General features: G+C 40.2%; 1 protein-coding gene across 2 annotated transcripts; it reads right to left on the bottom strand.

Moving 5' to 3' along the window:
* Positions 1-1,554: 1,554 nt before the first annotated feature.
* On the bottom strand, positions 1,555-9,494 carry LOC131218525 (cytochrome P450 734A1-like). 2 transcript variants are annotated; one of them, XM_058213110.1, is made up of 4 exons: positions 8,941-9,494; positions 5,788-6,035; positions 5,308-5,668; positions 1,555-1,994 (listed from the first exon to the last, which is right to left on the bottom strand). In XM_058213110.1, the coding sequence occupies exons 1-4, from the start codon at positions 9,433-9,435 to the stop codon at positions 1,581-1,583; spliced, it is 1,518 nt and encodes a 505-aa protein (XP_058069093.1). In that variant the 5' UTR covers positions 9,436-9,494; the 3' UTR covers positions 1,555-1,580. The 2 variants fall into 2 exon arrangements, with proteins under 2 accessions (XP_058069093.1, XP_058069092.1); XM_058213109.1 differs by lacking the exon at positions 1,555-1,994 and adding an exon at positions 3,725-4,154.
* Positions 9,495-20,596: the final 11,102 nt, after the last annotated feature.

Here is a 20,596-nt window from a genome sequence, read left to right as displayed (position 1 = left end):
GGGATGTCCATATAGTCGAAAAATCGCTCAACTTCAGAAAGCCAATCGAGAAAATCCTCAATGTGTAGTTGGCCATTGAAGCTAAGAATATCAACCCTCATCTTGAATTCTCGATCCGCTCGATTTACTCGATTGCCGCCATGTCTGGGGTGTTGGAAGATTATGTCGTCGATTTCCTCCTCACTGGAGCCCCCTTCCTCAGGAATGACCCTTGGATGCACTGCCGGTACTATCCTGCGATCAGGGCAATTAATGGGGGTGGAGGATTGCCACCAGGAACACGGAATTGCCTTAGGTTTTCCACGAAGAGATTTGTTATGCTGTCGATGGAAGCCTGCAACCCTTGCATGGCTTGCTGATTCTCTCGTTGCGCTACTTCGAAAGCTGCCGCCGTTAAAGGTAAATTCCCTAGAGCACCGCCCATGGGATTGTTGCCCGACCCGTCGTTAGAAGCCATCAACCTGAGGAGAAACCTCGCTTTGATACCAAACTAACGCAGGGAAGGATGTGAGGTCGAGCACCGTCTTCCTCAAGAGGATAACTATTCCGAATCCACGGAACTTCTCTTGACTCCTCACAGAGACTTCTCGAATCCACAAGGAAAGAAAGCAGAAAATAGAAATAAATTCTAATAAATTCGAAATTGATTGATGAATAATTAAAAACGAGTTCACAACCCTGTAAATAAGGGTACCAAGCAATGGGAAAGAAATCAGAATCAAACTACAACTCAAACTCCTAGAATCTGCGACTTACTATAAATAGTAAACTTACTATTTATAGACGGTCGTGATGTCTACTAGTGCGCAAGGTTTTCGGCCAAAAATAGTAAGTGTCCTATTTGGCTTCACCAAACCGTTCTCCTAATTATTCTAAGCTCTTTTCACGTTGGCCGCAACTCCTAAAGCCTGACGGATGAAGAGTTATAATCAAACTAAAACTTACTATTTATAGTAAAAACGAAATTAAAACAAGAAAACGACCATCAATCAAGGGGTTTTTTGCAATTTCGAGCTGCGCAACCCAGCATAGCGGGGTTGGTTGGCTAAAGTAGCTCGTTCTACCCGAAAATCATATATTTTATGTCAGATAACTCATTCCGGATTGCGAGATACGCCCGATCTAAGGTCCGATGGTCCGAATCACTTTTGTCGTTGACCGGGCCTTTTCTGATCCATCTTGGCCATGAAATTGTCTACGACCCGCTCTACATCACAAACCATATGGTGTCTAATCAATTCCGGTCCAGTTTACCGGTTCCACCAGTTCCGTGTGCACCCCTACCCTAGTCATCGACCAGCCTTGCCAGGGAATTGCAATGGGTCCATCCAGTCGGCTTGCAAGTCGACTAGCCAACCTGCTTCTAATGCTGGTTTGGGCTGGGTTGGGTCAGTCAAGCCCAACCTGATAACAGTTAAATGGGCCAAGCTGGGTCCTGCTACGCTTGAGAACTTGTAGGTTTTAAGGCCCGTTTGGATGCACCCTCTGAAAGTTCGTTCAAAGGCTAATAAATGCTGTTTGGATCCAAACGCTAGTTTCTGCTGTCCACCCGGCTACAGAATCCTTATCTACATAGAATTTCATATCATTTGAAAGAGAATTTGTACACCATATTGAGGTTGTACCGTGAGAAGCTGCATTGGAGCATGAACATAAGATGTTGCGACGGTGAATGAGAACCGTTGGAGAATCATGGCCACTGCTATTTTGGCCTCGGCCATGGCCAAGTTCTGGCCCACACAGACCCTGGGACCCAGACCAAATGGGAAAAATGCAGCCAAATGCTTTCGTGGGTCAGAAAACCTCAATGGATTGAACCGCTCTGCGTCTTCGCCCCATAGTTCAACGTCGCGATGGACGGCGATCATGGGCAGGTAGAGTTGTGTGTCTGCTGGAATGTGGAGGGTCCCTAGCTTAACGTCCTTGCATGTTTGCCTCATCAGCATTACTGCCGGAGCGTAAAGACGGAGAGTTTCGTCGAGGATCATGCCCACCTGTCAACATAGTTGGATGCATGTTAACATTCTAGCACGGCTGAAATCAAGAAATTTGAGGTTGTGTTTGCATGTATAATTGAATTGAATTGCAAAACATCCAATGTAATCAAGAGATCAGATAAGAAGAACCACTAAAGGAATGAGACTAAGATCCATAAAGATGTAACTTTCACTCTTGATGGCAACCCTACCTATGTTTTGAAATATAGGCTAAGTTCAAAGGGACAAACAAGTCAAGTATGTGACTGAAATATACACTAGAAAAAAAAAAATTTGAGTCTCATTCCTAAAAGTCTAGTATTTGGTTTCTAGAGCACTAATTCTTAATAGATCTATAAGCAGACTTTACTGAGATGAAGCAGAATCATCTTTGATAGATCTACTTATATGAGTAGAGAAGTGAGGCCGCTTTTGAAGAGATTGGGATCGTCGCTAGAATACTCATGAAATAAGGATACGCACAAGGCCAGAAATGTGCGAACTTTTAGATGTCCAGTTATATATGAATGGATGTGTGTTATGTGTCCGGTGAGTCATTTAAGGTCCTTAGTTCAAAACTAATGGGTCACTAAGTACCTGGCATAACTTTGATACATATACACTAAAGTAAATGTTCAAATCCAAAAGATATCTTTACTTATGCACGTATTTATACTGATATGCCATTCGTTCTAAAATCTGATTTTATTTTTAAAATTGTGGGGGATTGTTGTGTTTTTTAGATAAAAATAAATTTAAAAAATAAAAGTTATTTTTAGAAAGTAAATAAATATATTAATTATTTAAACTTTTCATAAATAGTGTGTATAGCCAGTCGGTAAGAGAATGGGTTTTTGCTTATGCAACCAGGGTTCAAATCTCCTCGCACGCGCGCACGTGGCGTGGGCTATAGGGCTCCTAGTGCCTTTTTGGCACTTTATTAGGCGCACTTAGCACTTCGCATTGTCGCAAGGATCAAAAAGATAGTCTTTTGGCACTTAGTTCAAACTTTTTTTGCCATGATACAACTGGAATTGAACGAGGGTTTATCCTGATGATTTTATGACCTTTGTTGATTAAGAGTAATTGTGACATGATTGTACATTTGGCACCTATGCCATGTATCGCTTATGTGGATTCAGTTTTTCCTGTTGGATAACTGCTCCTGTCTGAATGAGTAAAGAAATAACTGGCATATGACATAGAGTCATGTCCTTTCATAGAAAGGCAATTATTTGGTGTGAATGGGTATGGATTTCTTAAAGATGCTCTTTAGCACCTCTTTAGGAAGAAATCCATAACCTTTCAGTTGATATAAATCCTGGACAATATAATCCAGAAGTATAGACTCTTAATTTTTAACATTATATCATCTTCTGTGCAATTACTCTTGATCTAATCTCTTACTAAGTTTTTTTCTGAACGTCTTAAGGCATATCGGTGTTAAAACTAAAAATCTGTTCAACACTTAAATGTGCAAATTTTTGTGTTAAAAATTGGATTGAGAGTTCCTTGTATCCTGAAGACAATTTGCAGATTTCCTTCGTTTGCACTTGCTAGAATTTTCAGAAAAATGGTAGCAAATCTGTCTTGAAAAATCAACTATTCAAGTCGAGCCTTGAACCCGATAGATCTGATCGTTTTCTTCTATCCTCCGTTGTGTATTGGATTTCTAACATGTTCAAAGCCTAATAAATGCTATTTGGATCCAAACGCTAGTTTCTGTTGTCCACCCGGCTACAGAATCCTTATCTACATAGAATTTCATATCATTTGAAAGAGAATTTGTACACCATATTGAGGTTGTACCGTGAGAAGCTGCATTGGAGCATGAACATAAGATGTTGCGACGGTGAATGAGAACCGTTGGAGAATCATGGCCACTGCTATTTTGGCCTCGGCCATGGCCAAGTTCTGGCCCACGCAGACCCTGGGACCCAGACCAAATGGGAAAAATGCAGCCAAATGCTTTCGTGGGTCAGAAAACCTCAATGGATTGAACCGCTCTGCGTCTTCGCCCCATAGTTCAACGTCGCGATGGACGGCGATCATGGGCAGGTAGAGTTGTGTGTCTGCTGGAATGTGGAGGGTCCCTAGCTTAACGTCCTTGCATGTTTGCCTCATCAGCATTACTGCCGGAGCGTAAAGACGGAGAGTTTCGTCGAGTATCATGCCCACCTGTCAACATAGTTGCATGCACGTTAACATTCTAGCATGGCTGAAATCAAGAAATTTAAGGTTGTGTTTGGATGTATAATTGAATTGAATTGCAAAACATCCAATGTAATCAAGAGGGATGTCAATGGGCTTATTTGGTCAAGGCCCAACAAAAAAAAAATTCAAATCCCAATTTCTCACCATGAATATCCCTTGGATAATAATTATTAACTTTGGTAATTACCACATTGTTACAGAGGGTTATTTGAATCCTACTTTTTTCAAAGCTAAAATCGAGGATGCTTATGTACGTGGATTATCCACACTGTCCATCCGTTATGCTAGCTGAATTTAGTGCATGAGACAAAAAATGAGACAGATTCAAAGTTCAAGTGGACCACACCACAAGAAAAAGAGAATCGAACACCCACTGTTAAAAACTTCTTATGGCCACTGTTTACTCTGGTGTGGGCCACTTGAATCTTAGATCTGCATCATTTTTTCGGCTCATACCTTAAAATGTTCTGATAAAACAGATGGACAATGTGGATATGTCATATACATCACAGTGGGGCCTACAAATTTAAGCCCATTCTTTTGGAGTAGAAATACCTGCGTATTTTCAAACAGGGTGAAATTGTAATAATTGGTTATTTACATAGTATTTACAATAAATTTGGAAATTTAAATAGGCCCTAATCCATCCCTTAATCAGGTGGGCCTCGCATGCACAAATAAGTAGATAACAGGCCCAAGCCCAGCCCATGGGCCAAGCTAATAGGTCCAAACCCGACCAGGCAGCCATACAAAATCAGGTCCGTCCTCATTTCTCCTCCAAAAGAAAAGGAGAAGCCATGAGAAGGCCCCCATGAAGATGGACCATGATCCCAAAACATCCCAAATTGGAAGATCCTATCCGTTAAAGTAGTCCAATTGAGAGATTTTTCAAGCATATGGTCCATCAATGATGGGAGAGATAGGTCCAATGGTCTGGATCACCAAACCAAGAGATTTTTCATATTGTTTGTTAAGCATGGCCTTAAATCACACACTGAATTTGGACTGCTGACATAATTTTATTTTTATTTTTTTTTGGACCATCCATTAATACAAGGTTCTTGTGATTTCCTTAATTTATTTAATAAAAAAGAAATAGAATGGTAATCAAACTAACCAGCTTTAGGTGGTTTAAATTCTCAGCGGTAGGATGATCATGGCGTCCACAGAAACGGATCACTTCATCGCGGGCCTTGATTTGCCAATCATGGTGCATGGACAGTAGAAGGAGTGCCCACGTTAGGAGGTTAGCGCTCGTTTCCTTCCCCGCGAAGTAGAATGTCGTACACTCATCTATGATTTCTTCAATGCCCATCCTCTCTCCTTCCTCTTCGTTCTTGTTCGAGGCGATCATCAGACCAACAAGGTTTCTTGAATCTCCAACCGCTTCTGCATTGATCTGAATCAGCTTCCTTACCGACCGTCTAATCTCCTTAGCTAGTGCCCATCTCCTTCTATTCTTCTTTGTAGGCATGAACCTACAGATACGAAAAGTGGGCCCAACAATCTCATCAGCTGAGGCACAGTATCCCAATTCCAATACAAAAGAGCAGTTTGGATACATTTCCTCAAAAGGAGATTACCAAAATAACCCCACCTGAAGCCGGGAATGTATACAGTCCGTAGAGCTTGGGAGACTAAGAGCATCTGTTCTTCTTGCATTTGAAAGATGAGCTTACCCTCTTCATAACTGCTCCCGAAAGCAGTCCTGGAGATAACGTCAGCCGTTAGATTGTGGAGCTCTTTGTGCACCTCCATCTCGAATTTGTGGCCCACCGTCGATCCGTAACTTTCCCATCGCTCCAACATCTTTGCAGTACTGGTCACGATTTCAGGCACCCACCCCTGAAAATCCCCAACAAGTGCGACAGTTTTTAAATACGGTGCGTCTCTATGCTCTAATGAATCAAATTGCAATAATTGTGTTCGATACTCTGGCAGAATGTGATGGATGATACGCAGACACGTAGAAATTGCATAATGGTGGCATACAAGTAGGTCAAGTTAGACTGTCCAAATTAATCTTTCTAGTTTAAATGTATCATGAACCAAAAAAAAAAAAGGACCCCTGGATTGGTGGATATTTCTTCAACGGTTGAAAATGGAAAATATCGAATGGTACTCATATTTCAGCAGATAAGTTTTCGTGAATCAGAGGTTAGGATTGTTCAACTAGTCAGGCAACTCATCCTTCTTTAATATACACCGTTGATTTCATCACTTTAGGTGTCTATTGCTTTGATGGATGGATAGTTTAGGAACATTGAAGTGATAAATACGGATTCTAGTCATTTTCTAGCCAGGCCAGTTTTTTTGGGCTTGGGCTTTAGTTGCTAGGCACATTGCAGGGATGGGCTAGAGTGGCTCTTGGACTTTTAGGGTCGGGCCTACCTGCCCTAACCCAAATCCAGTCCATTGGCAGAGGTCATCATTCAACGATCCAGAACTGCTTATACGATGAGCCTTACCTCAGGTGGGGTACACTTATGAACTCTTAGACCCGAATATTTAACTCTTTCATCATTTGACTCTTTTCATTTGAATACAGACTGAATAACTCAGTATGCACTCTGTTGGGCCCACTCTTATATATGTATCATATCCACGCCGGCCATCCGTTTTTCCCTATCATTTTAGGGTATGGTCCTAAAATTCAAGAATATCCAAAGCTCAAGTGTACTACGCTACAGGAAACAGTGTGAATTGAACGCATACCGTTGAAAACTTCTTGGGGTCCACAGAAGTTTTGGATGAAGCTGATATTTGTGTTTTGCCTGCATCCATAGCTTTGTAACCTTATGAACAGGGTGGATGATAAATAAATATCACTGTGGGTCCTTTTTCAACGGTGGACGTCATCATCCTCACCGTTTACGGTGGCGTGGTCCACTTAAAGCTTTGTATATGCTTCAATTTTGGGCTCAACCCCTAAAATGAGCTGAAAAATTGGATGGACAGCGTGGATAAGCCACGTACATCCATGGTGGACCCAACATAATTTACTCAGTACGACAATCAGCTTTACTGTCTCCTAGTTAAAGTTTGAATACGATATCCCCCATCCACGTTAACGTCTATCATATAAACGGTTTGGATCACTGAAAGGAACCCGATCCAACGACTAAAATCCCGATGTAGGCTATTGCCGTAGACGGGGATGTCTTCTACCAATCCTACTGCAGTGATGGTCCACTAGTTTAAGGAAATGAAGTCCACACCCATTTCTTTTTGAAACAAACGACTCCTGAGCCTCTCTTTCTACTCCTCTAGAGAAATCAGAGCGCCTGTCTCAAAACCAGGGTGTAAATATCCATTAGCTAATTTAATTAGCATTTTATCCAATCATCCACCTATTTTTGTCATCTTATGTTATTTTATTAACGGGAAATCATGTGGTTTGCTACGTGTATGGAAACTTTCTCTTGCACATAGTAGTTTTCGGACTCATTCGAATCTACATCACCTATCTCGACCGTACTTTAGGTCTAGTCAGCTCTTCTCCCATACTATCTACAAATACCAGCAATCAGATGGGCCTAAACATCCGTGATTGGATTTATCTTCTAATTACTATCTTCATCCATCCATTTTTTTCGGGAGACCAAATTGACGGTTTGGATCATTTGATTAGTGTATTTTTTTCAAGGAAGCATAGAAAAAGTGGGATGGACCTGATGGAAAGTCCTGATAGGAAATGTGCATGCCAAAAATTCCAAATGCAACTATGTGTATCGTAAAGTTCCCATGCACTTGCCGAGTAGATCACCTCTCATGATTTAAAATCTTTCATGGACGTCAACGCAATCTGTAGGCATTTTTTTACGAGATAATGGTAATATGCACGTCGGTGCATAAAAGTTCTACGCAGTTCCCTCTTCTTCGTACACGTGACAAACATGTATTGTGATCAGGACTGTTCTTCTGTAGTGGATAGACTGAATCCCAAAAGGGAAGGGGATTGGACTGTCTTCGCCATCCAATAAGTGGGCCTACAAAAATGGATTATCAACCAGCGGTCCACATTCAACCAGTAGCACTCACAACAGCTGGATAATCAAAATTGTCCAATCACTGCTCTTTTGGGCATATAGCCCATCCACACAGTGACCACCCTATCAACGGTTCTGATCACAGCCATGTTTGCCACGTGGGCCCGAGGTGGAGAATGCATAGGGCATCCTACATATGAGAATGCTGTATGATTCTAATAACGGACGCAGATTAGGTGAGTCTGGGATAACAGCTTTCAGCGGGAGAGGCCGTGACCGTGGGGCCCACATCGATGTATGTGTTGTATATCCACGCCGTCCATCCATTTTTCCAATTCATTCTAGGGCATGGTCCCGAAAATGAGGCAGATCCAAATCTCAGGTGTGGAGAGAGAGAGTTTTGCTAACTGCATGCGCGTGTAGATCCGTACACATCCCCACAACGGCACATGTGCAAATATGAAAAACGTGTGTTAGATCTGAGCCTTCTATTCTCAGATCTTGTGACTAAAAAATCAGACAATTTCACTCTTCTGGTGGGCCACAACGTAGAAACTAACGGTATGGCGTTTCATTTGTTTAAATATGTTGTGGCCCACCTGAGGTGTGAAATGGGACCATAAGTTCTAAAAATAAATCACACTGGACGAAAAGCTGAGATCTCACACGTGTCACATTGGGACACTTGCGCTCACGTGTTGAAGTGCACGGGTCCCACACGTGTGTGAATCAGCAAACCTCAAGAGAGAGAGAGAGAGAACCTTGACTCGCTCCGTGTGAAAGGCAGGATTGCAGATCCTCCGATGCCGGGCCCACTTCTCCCCTTCCAGGCCCACCAGCCCATGGCCGAAGAGCTGCCCCGACAGAGGGTTGAACTGCACCTTCTTGAATGAACCGCTAGGATTCAACAAGACCTCTTTAATCAAGTCCGGCTCGGCTATCGCGAGCCGCGGCTTCGTCCCGAACCAATACAGGAACGTCTTGCCGTACAACCTCGACCAGTGATGGTAGTGAGGAACAACCCTGTGGAGGAGTTGATGGTTCAGATCCATCGGCTGGGATTGAGCCGCCGCAATCAGATCGCGAATCTCAGCCGAGTTTCCGTAGATGGACCGGCGAGGTGGGCCCCGAACGCCTTGTCTTTGAAAGTGGAGTTGGATTCTCCATGGGGCCCATATGAATGAGTGTATGAATTTAAAGAGGAAGAGAGGAACGGTGGGAAGGAAGATTGTGAGAAGAAGAAGGGAGAAATTCATGGTGTAGATTGAAAGTAGAAGGGAGGGTATACGGTAGCTGTTTAAGTAGAGGAGTTATATGATCCTCGATCGTAGGATATATGAATAGCATCCTGGGGATCTTGGTTTGTGAAAGTGGGGCCCATGCATTTATTATCCAAACCATTGTGATCTTGGAACCTGTTATTAGCTTGTGAAAGTGAGGGTATGATTATGTTTTCTGGATTATTGGGATGTTGGAGCCTCCTATTAGCTTCTGAAAGTATGGCCCATTATTATGTTATCCAGACCATTGGAATGTTGGAACCTCGTGTGGAGGGTCCATTTCCTCAACAACGGAATTTTGACCTTCTAATTCGTTGGCATATGATAGGATATCATGAAGAGGTATAACCGCGCGGTCCACATCGGGCTATGATTTTCCTAGAGCACATGCCACAAAAAGTTATGTGGGTACACCACTGGTAATGATAATTTAGCATTTGCTGTCCATCGTTGCTTGGTAATTGTGGAAGTAAATTCTGAGTCAAACATAACTTTAGCTGAAAAAACTCTCTCAGTATTCAAAATTTAACGCAAAAAACTCTTGCAAAGAAAAACTAGGGCATAAAGTAACAAATGATCCATGAAAACAAATTATAAAAGATTATAGGAACTTAAAAAATGCAAAAATTCTAGTTTCCTCCCTTCAAAGCTCTAGAAATAAATTAGCTCTCCTTATTCTACCTTAATTACATATTATATTCATATGTATAGTGTTATATTTAGAATAAGAAATAAATTTGTGCAATTACGCAAAATTGAATGCGCTGTGAATCTAGGCATCGATCGATCAATAATGATCAAACAACTCTCCCTCGATCAATCAAGCTTTCATGTTCGATCAATCAACTCAAAATTGTTAGGTGAAAAAATAAATAAATAAATTTAAAATTGAAGAATTTTGATCACTCAAATAGTGTAGTGAATCGACTGAGGACACCTGTTTCATCTTAGATTAATGGCACCTAATTTTAACAATCATTGATGCATGCCACGTTCGAACGTGAACACAAAAAGTAAGGCAAACCCAAATCTCAGGTGATGCACCCGGGAGGAAAAAGTTAGGACAAGGATGGTTGCCACCATTAAAGTAAATGGGGGCTTCAAATCCTATCCAAGAGATGGTTTGAAATCAACAATGAAAGCTTGGATTACATCTAAAATCATTTGAGGAGTTGCATGTGCAACATGAGTGTCAATAAACTATTAATCTATTTGACACATGACCCACTAATGATATCCCAAAATAATTAGATTATCAATTGCCTCACTATAATTACTATAATACAATGATCAACGCCATCCAAACATTGTCCATGTAAATGAACAGTTAAAAATCATTAGTTGATCACTCAAATGAGATCTTGTGCTTGTGGCCCATCTAAGACTTAAAATTTCATCATTTTCCGGCAACGTAAATATTTCAGTGGGCAAAGTATATATTTCAGTGGGCGGGCTGGATGGCCCAGAAACGTTTCAATGGTAGATGTCACATCTCCACTGCTCCTGTACTGTGGCTTACTTGTGTTTTAAATTCAAGTGATTTTTGAGCCCACAAGTCAAGACAGCAAGCAGAATTAAGGCAGAGTAAACATCACATTCACATTAAAATGGGCCCCAAGGTGGGGCCCATTGTACCAACGGCTGGATCATTAAATCGTGGGCCTTGTAGTAACTGATATAACCTTAATCCAAACATGTTGTGAGTATCATTGAGTGGATGATCACTTGTGATATTGAAACAGGATGAATTATTCAGCCGCGTCCCAACGATGCAGATTTCAACTAATGTGCTGGCCAAATCAACGTACGGTTGTGATAGCTTTTGAAATCATACTGGGTACACAATCTCACGTCCATATGCCGGTTGGAAGTGGATGGGCTTTGTATAAAGGCCCAGACCATGGTCTATCAAGCGGCCCAACTTGTAGAAAAACTGGTGGGCCTTATAATTAATTTGCTAGGCCATTAAAACCATAGGAGATGCTTCTCCCATTCTTCAGAGTTGTTTAGGTTTGGTACTCCGGCAGTGTTATTAACATTCACCGTAAGTTGTTTAAGATAAGTTAATTATTTCACAAGTAGCTTATTTTAATTTCTACTTATTATAAGAAGATAAAGTATGTTTTCCAAACAACTTACATATCAACTTCTACTCTCTTTCATCTTTCCTAATTCTTCTCTTCAGCCACTTATGGAAAGTAGAAAAGTTTTTTTTTTTTTTTAATAACTGAAGTAATTATGTACTTTTAGGGGCCCTTTGGCACCATGAATTTGAGGGGATTTGAGGGGCTTCAAATCCCTTAGTTGTTTGACACCATTAAAGTAAAATACAGGGTTTGAAATCCACCAAGAAAGCTTGGATTACATCTAAAATCTTTTCAAAAGTTGCATGTGTAACATGTGTGTCACTAGACTATTATTTTATTGAACACATGGCACACTAATGATATCCCAAAATAATTAGATTATCAATTACATTGTTATAATTACCTTAATATGATAATCAGCATTGTCCTAATATTATCTACATAAATCAATAGTTAAAAATCATTAGTTAGTCACTTGGATATGATCTTATACTTGTGGCCCATCCAAGACTTGAAATTTCATCGTTTTTTTAGCAAAGTATATATTTCAGCGTGCTTATTATAACCACTGTGTCAAACATTACATACTTCATTATTATTTAGAGATATTAAAGTTGATTTAGTAATTAAATCCAAACTCCGGTAAATATCCTATAAATAGCTACTTTTGTATTAAAGCTGATTTTGAATCGAAAGTGCCAAACACAATAAAAGGATTTCAAATCCAAGGATTCCGAATCCACCCTCCTAGACGAGCCATAAACAAAACTTACTTATCTTAAAAAAGCAACTCATCTACTTCTTCAAGTAGAAAAAGTAAATTTTATTTTTATGCACACGCACACACACTCACACCGTCGTGGGCTTTCACCACCTATATGTATTATTTACACACGCACACAAACACTCACACCGTAGTGGGCTTTTACCACCTATGGATAGTTGAACCCTCTCACACCGTAGTGGGCTTTCACCACCTATGGATAGTCGAACCCTCGAGTTGGTGTTGAAACTCTTGAGAGTCTACCACCCGAGCAAGAGCAACTATCCGTAGAAAAAGTAATACGGTTCAAACTGTGGGACCCACTATATAAGGTTATATAACCTTTATACTAGATTGATTAGTTAATCCTAACCTTTGATTGATTAAAATTTACTTGTTAAATCTGGACCATTGAAAGTTCCTTTCAACTGTTCACTAGATGTCCACCACTTATTTTCTGTTTATGATACATTTAAGGTGGGGCGCACACGATTGGACGGTTTAAGTTGAGATACATAATGCCACGTGCTGAGTACCTGCGTACGGACACCATGCATTCTACCATGATTTTGGGTCACATCATCATCGTCCAATCAATACCATCGAGATGAGACGTTGGACCCGACAAACCTCATCACTTGCAATAAGAGAATGGACTGGGCGGTGCTGGTCGGTGCCTAAAAAGCTTCGTAGGCCCACATGAATTGATGTACATGTTTTATCAAACTGTATCCATTCATTTTTGCCTGCTCATCTTAGGGTATTATACTAAAAATGAGGGAGATCCAAATCTCAGTTTAACAACACCACAGGATATGGTGGTGATTGAGTGTCCAACATTAAAAACTTCCTATGCCCAACTGTAATGTCCATTTTGCCATCCAACCTGTTTATTAGGTCACATAGACCTCCTTGAAGGGAAAACACAAATATCAGCTTGATTCAAAACTTTTGTGGCCCTCCAGCAATTTTTAATGGTGGGTGTTCAATCACCACTCTTTCCTGCGGTGTGGTGATATGCTTTATTTTTTTTTGGCTGATTCTCTGTAATGAGCTATGTAAATAAATGCATGGTATGATACATCACGGTGAGTCTCATAGAGCTTTTCGAGCACTTATGCTGTAGGGTAAAGGTGACTATGAATCCAAGTCCAAGAGAACTTATGCCTCACATGCGGCAACAACGAACTCATGCATAGTATCAGATCCGCTCATCAGCCGACTCCCAACATGATGTGTCTCATATTCAGGCTAATTATTAATTGGATGTTCAGATTGGCCATACGTGTCCCGTATATAATTGGACCCTGCTCATTAGTTGGTTAGAACGTGTGCCCTACTGCTTATTAATATAATTGGAATTTGCTCATTAGAAATTCAAACCGATTACTCATCATCATTACATTATATTACATCTCTTACACGCAAGAATTGATTTTACTCTCTAAAAATTAGTTAGATATTATGAAGTAAAAAACTGTAGATTTGTACAAGTAAAGAAGATGCTTTACACATTCCCTCTCTTTAATCATAATCACTTAGAATCTCTGAAATGTAATTTCGAGAGTCATTTTAGAATTAAGGATCTTTGAATTATTAGTCTTAAATATTTCTACATGATCTAACTAATTGTATAATTGAAATAATTAATTAGTGACGACTTTGGTCATATATAACACTCTCTTACTTTTAAATAAAAGCCTAACTGGATAATCAAAATAATTGATTAGTGGTAACTTTGGTCATATATAATACTCTCTTATTCCTAAACAAAAGTCTAAATGTATAATTGAAATAATTGATTAGTGGCGACTTTACTTATATATATAACCCTCTCTTACTCTTGAGCAGGCGCCCAGTAGCAAGTAAGTCCACATAAAAGCAAACCGATCTTCCATCCCCAGCAAATCGTAAATCCCTCGAGCGTCCACATGGTGGGCCCGTGATTGCTAAGAGAAGGTCCAAGTTTTCACACGTGTTTTAAGGTTTCCACATGTGAAGCAATATGTCTCTCTCATGTTCAACTACCAAAAGCACCGTACTTAAAACTTTTTGACTCTTGAACTTTTGCAGTCTCTAGAAGGACGCGTATTAGGTGAGGTTAGCATGTGGCCCTTGCTGTGGGCCCAATGTATGTTTTGTATATTCATCCGTTTTTACAGCTAATTTTATGTTTTGAACCCAAAATGAGGCAGATCCAAATCTTAGCCGAACCACCGCCACCACACGAAACAGTAGTGATTGAACGGCCACTATTAAAAACTTCCTAGGCCCACCATAATATTTATTTGTCATCCAACCTATTAATAAGTTCACACGGACTTGGATGAAGGGAAAACACATATATCAATTTGATCCAGAACTTTTGGGGCCCACACGAAATTTTTAACAGTCAATCACCGTTGTTTTCTCTAATGTGGTCCACCTAAGATTTGGATATGCTTCCTTTCGAGCTAATGCCCCCAAATGAGCTGTAAAAACGGATTCTTGGAGCCCTACCGTGTGGCCCACCTTGATGTATGTGTTGTATATATCCACGCCGTCCATCCGTTTTTACAGCTCATTTTTGGGCATGAACCCAACAATGAAGCTGGATATACAACGCATACATCGAGGTGGGCCCCACAGTCGGGGTCCTCACCGACTAAGCTGCTCCATATATGGGATTTTATTCAGTACTCTGAAAGAGTGTGACTGGTTATAGACATGCAGTTGGATATTGTACACGTGGATATATGAAACTCAAAACGAACGGTTCACATCGTGAGGCCCACTGCAGATAGGTCATAAACCTAAGATTAGATTCATTATATAACTATGAGATCTGATTTAGTTTTTACTGAATTTGGACAGCTGATGATTTTTCATTTTGACCGTCCCTAAAATGTCTGCTACTTCGGCTAGTAAGGTACGTATAATTTTTATTAGTTTACAGGTCCAATAAATCAATGGGGCCCACAATTTGGACGACCTAATTTGCATTACCTTATGCTGCTGGTATATTTTAAATTCTTCCTGGTAAACCATCACAATCCACCATGGTGGACCCCACCCGCCAACTTGTTGTGTGTTAGCATTTCTCATTAACATGTTACAAAATCTAAAATAATCTTATTACTTGAAAAGAAGAACCATGAAATTGACCATACAAGAGTTGAGCTTCTCACACAAATCATTTGGCCAATCAATGTTAGTTGCGACTTGATTTGTTTTTGTCCATTGTATGTCTCATTATCAAAGGATCATGGGACTGTAAAAATTAAATTATGGATACAATGAACAGCCTAAATATTAAAATTTTAAGTTGAAGTGTAGTTGAAAATTAAATTTAATATATCATACCATTGTTAACGCCGATAATAATATTGTAACTTAATATTTTATATGTTTCATATACTAAGATTTGTATTTATAGATATATATAAAAAAATTAATTAGCATACTTCGACTTATAATTTTTCAAAAAAAATTCATAGTAAAAGAATTCAGGTTTATAGAATATTGTATGTACATGGTGGGAGTGTTAATGAGCTAAGCTCAAAGTCAAATAAAATCAAATTTTTGAATAAAGAATATCGTCAAGCTTATTTCATATTGTTCAAAACCAAGGCCCAAGTCAATCGCACACACAGCTCCTTGACACCCCAATATATATAAGTACAATATATATACCTCCATCCCTTACATTTTTGGAATTGATATGAAGACCTCCGCGTTGAAATGAGGTATCTTTCACTCAATCTACCACTTGAGCCAACGATCGGGGTGTCATCCCTTACAAATTGGATTGTATATGGGGTAACTCAATATGAAGTTAATTTTGTAGGGCACACCATGAGTTATGCCTTATCCACCTTGTCCATCTAGATTGTTTTAGGGTATATTCTAAAGTTGAAGCATATCCAAAGCTCAAGTGGACCACACCATAGGAGAGTGTGAATTGAAAACTTACCATTGAAATATTTACAAGGGCTACAAAGGTTTTGGATAAAGCTTATATTTGTAATTTTCCTTCGTTTATGTCTGTGGGCGGTGGACATCATCATCCCCAATGTTTCCTGTGAAGGGGTTTACTTGAGCTTTGAATGTGCTTCAATTTTGGGCTCAAACCCTAAAATGAGCTTAAAAAATGGATGGACGGTGTGGATAAGTCACATACATTCACAGTGGGCCCAACAGAGTTTACTCAGTACTTTCTCAATACCCAATCTGTTTCCTACATATCTAACTTGATCACATCTATTGGGGGCCCACCGGTATGCTCAATTCAAATACTCAATTATTTATAAGTTTGATCAATATGAGCCATTGATCATATAGGCCCACCTAATATAACTCTTAGACTGATTTGAAGATCTCATAAGGTTAGATGGATTGAGCATTTTGTAGTGAATGTGACCCACTTTTGAAATGGATTAGCCTAAAAATCAAGCAAGCACATTGCTCCTTTGGTCAATGCATTCACATGTCCGTACATTTCAAACATTTGCAGATGCAATTAGAACACAACTCCTTAAGCTGTCCACTAGTTGTGAACGAAAGAAAAACATGAGAAAAGGAGAAAACTGGAGAGAGAGCAAAAAACAAGGGCTGGTCCCATGATTTGGACGGTTTAATTTGACTTATGGGTATGGAATGTATACAATTTCGAGTGCATTTGTTCACACCGTGCCAGAATTTCAAATGACTCCACTAGGCCAAAGAGACTCTGTACTCTTATCCTATGTTACAAAGCCATTAATGTACTTGAAAAGCTGAGACAGACAGACAGACAGCGGTGTGATGCTGTCCAGCCAGACATGAGGTACATTACTGATCTGGATCGTTCATCAGGTTTTCCCCATGTCAGATGGACCATTCTCATTAATCCACCCACATGGTCGAGCCCACCATTCCATTGGTTGTCTATTCCAGTTCCCATATTCCTTTGGACGCGGATTGCGTCCTACCCCCGCTCTGTGGGGCCCAAAGTGATTTAAGTGTTTTATCCACGCCATTAATCGTTTTTCTCATATCATTTTAATTTATGATACAAAAAATGAGGAAGGTCCAGGATTAAGCGGACCACAAAGTGGGGATTTAACTTCAACCATTAAAAACTTCTTGGGAGCTGGAGAAGTTTCGGATCAAGCTGATATTTCATTTTCACTTCATCTACGTCTGCATGGCCTTATTAATAGATTGGATGGTAAAAAGAAAAAAAATCATGGGATGGGCCCACTCAGTTCTGTAGGGCCCTATCTGTACCGGCCCACGGCCAACACTTCCTACTTAGAAATGTTCAACACTAAATATCTCGGCAGTGGGCCGAGCCGCGCTTGTGCTCGGGTTCCTATTTTCTGGCTCAAGCCATATCTGCGCCAGGGTCCTATATCTTGGTCTGTAAAATGGGTTGCAGGTTCACCTAATCTACACACGGTTGTAGATGATCCATACGTTGCAGAGAAAATCAGACTGGTCCGTTGATCAGGTAGGCCATAAATGTACTGTTGGTTGTGAACCGTCCATTTTACCCATTATCTAGGCCATACATGCAATTTTTTCCAAGGGTCGTGATTCTCGAGGGGATAGCACATGTGAGAGATCACGTCCGTTCATTGGGTTTTGGAAGGTTGCATTCTGATATTCCATGGACCAAAGTAATGTTGCTTGGCTGATCAGGTAGGTCAAACTAGTACGAGAAGAATGGACGGAGAGGATAAAAGAAAAGAGAAAAGGAAATCCAACGGTCCAAATTCCACGTACATGCCTTCCTTAATTGATGACTATACTGGCATGATTTTTGGTACAGGGAAATGTTCGCGAAGCCCATTGACTGATGAATGGCATGGATCTCTAGCACGTGGCACTGATGTACAGCTATTGAAACCAATCAAATTGCCAGTCGTCCCATGGGATGATCTCTCTAAAATCACACAAATAAATCAATCCTAACCACCCAATTAAAGGCTATCGAACGGATGGTTAAAAGTAAAATAGTGAGGAAAATCAGATTGTGAGATTTTATTCTCAACGAAATTATCAGGTAATGTACCATCCACAGTTGGACCTGTGATTTGGATGGTCTGGATCACTGTGCAACGCTGCGACTATGCTCCCTGTAAAGTTAAAGAGTCATGCACCTGTTCTTAAATGGTACTAAACTAACATAATAGGAAGAATCTCTGTCCAACCGGTTGGACAGATAAATTACTGTACATGATTTCCAACCTACGAAATACCTACGATCCACCCTGTCCATTACATTATTACCACCATGAGGATCACTTCATGCTAAAATCATCCTAATCCACTCATTTTCTGGGCCACTCGATATAAAACAATATATATCCGCTGATAAATAACAAAAAAAGAGTGATCGAGTTCATGAGTGGATGAATCTTATTTTTTATCTATCATGATTCTCATGATGGGGCCATCCTATTGGACGGACTGGATGTTGCACGCAAATAACATGTTGAAGGTTACAAGTGGGATGAACAGTCACTTTTCGTCCAACCGGTTTAATGCGAGAATCTCCCACATATGAGTCTACCGCATTTTAAAATTATTGCATGGTTTACTGTACATCAGTACCATGCAGCAATATAGACGCTATTGGCCAATAAACAAATGGCTGCATGTGAAGCTTTTGTGCAATGAGATGCACGTGATCATTCCTCTTTCATGAAAAGGTACCATAGGGGTCATGATCATCAGTGACCTGAGTATATGCTGACAGGATTCTCGCATGTGGGACTATGGTTCGATCATCCAAACTATCAATAGGTGGTCTGCAGTATAGGTAAAGGATTCCCTAGAAATCTCTAGGATTGGATGATCTCAGCCCTACAATATACGAGACTTTTTGTAACTCTTACAGTTAACCGTACATTTGTCAATAAAGGTTGGATCGTACAGTTTCATCCAGTCAACGGTTGGATCATTAAAAGATGGACCCACATGTGCAGAATTCGGTGATGGGAAGACATATGATACTACGGCAGAGTATCATGCTTGATACACACTCACTCGAAGTCCGTCTAAACTAAGGGGACCCACATTTAGACAATTCTATTGCCTGAGTAATGGGCAAATGATCATTGACCACTGGCCATTGGATTTTCATTTCAACCATTCAGTGACACAAATCAATGGTTTGAAGATCATATAAGAATAATTATTGGGTCATAGTCCATCTAACTTGTGGCCCACAATCGAATGATTTAATTTGATTCCACGTGTAGAATTTATCGGTGCCTGCGTATTTAGCATCATACTCTGCCAGAGTATCGAAATGTATTGTTTTCTTCTTTAAAACTGCTAAACTGTGCGGTCAATAATGAGCAGCACCCTAAAAATGATGTGAACTACAGTGCTGCCGTGAATAAAAGAGAGAAACTTTGTTACTCTGGCAGAGTATGATGGATGATGCGCATGCACTTCGAAATTACTTAGAAATTTCAAGCGTGGCCAACAACCAACGCAAATTAATTTGTAGAAATTAATGATAACCCACTTTAGATTATAATATAAAAAAACCTAATGTTAACTTTCTATCTTATTGGTGGCCATTTATTGGACGGTCCAAAATGAAAACTATCCAATGGCTCAATTTCAACAAATAAGCATCTCAAAGGCTAGGATTTTTCAAAAAACTTATTTTTGGGCGTGTCGGTCAGATACAGTGGTTTTCACAATTTAGTCAGTTTAATTTGATCTAACATATGTCAAGTGCACAATTCCTGAGCGCCAGAGTATGAAGCCTGGAAGTCTGCCAGAGTATCAAATAAACGGAATGGAAGACGGGACAGTACGGTACAGCAGTGCAGATATTCCAGGTGTAGGAAAACGACAAGAAGGTCGGTTGCTAAATAATCATATTAAAATGGAGAAAATCAGATGATCTAAGTTAATATTGTAGCATAATCGCTCGTGTGCACTTTGTAATTGCAGGAGTAGAAAAAGTGGAGAATGATCATACATGTATGTGATCCCAGCCGTTCATCATACGTATCTAACTGTGTAGACATAGATACTGAAATCTGACTATCCTTGAAGTGGGCCACTCTTGAACAAGGACTGTTGACCATCGGTGGAAAATCATGACCGTTCTTATACATGCACGCCTGTGGCCCACTTGATGGACGCATGAATTTTGAGATATGGGATGCGTATACGGTAACACGCACGCACGGTACATATTCACATGTGTCCATCCCTCTATTCACGTGTGAGGCGAGCCTCTGTTTTTCTGTTTTTTCAGCAATGAAAAGGTCGTTCGCTCAGTCAAAGTCAGGCTTTCGAT

The sequence above is a fragment of the Magnolia sinica genome, chromosome 11 (assembly GCF_029962835.1).
Source record: "Magnolia sinica isolate HGM2019 chromosome 11, MsV1, whole genome shotgun sequence".
In the NCBI taxonomy this organism is placed as follows: Eukaryota; Viridiplantae; Streptophyta; class Magnoliopsida; order Magnoliales; family Magnoliaceae; genus Magnolia; species Magnolia sinica.
Note: the sequence above shows the minus strand (reverse complement) of the source record. Positions and strands in the feature narration are given on the sequence as shown.

Coding starts and splice junctions, on each gene's coding strand:
- LOC131218525 (XM_058213110.1), bottom strand. CDS start 9,435: ATGAATTTCTCCCTTCTTCTTCTCACAATCTTCCTTCCCACCGTTCCT. Junction 5,669..5,787: donor GTATACATTCCCGGCTTCAG/GTGGGGTTATTT, acceptor TCGTATCTGTAG/GTTCATGCCTACAAAGAAGA. Junction 1,995..5,307: donor ATTTAAACCACCTAAAGCTG/GTTAGTTTGATT, acceptor CTATGTTGACAG/GTGGGCATGATCCTCGACGA.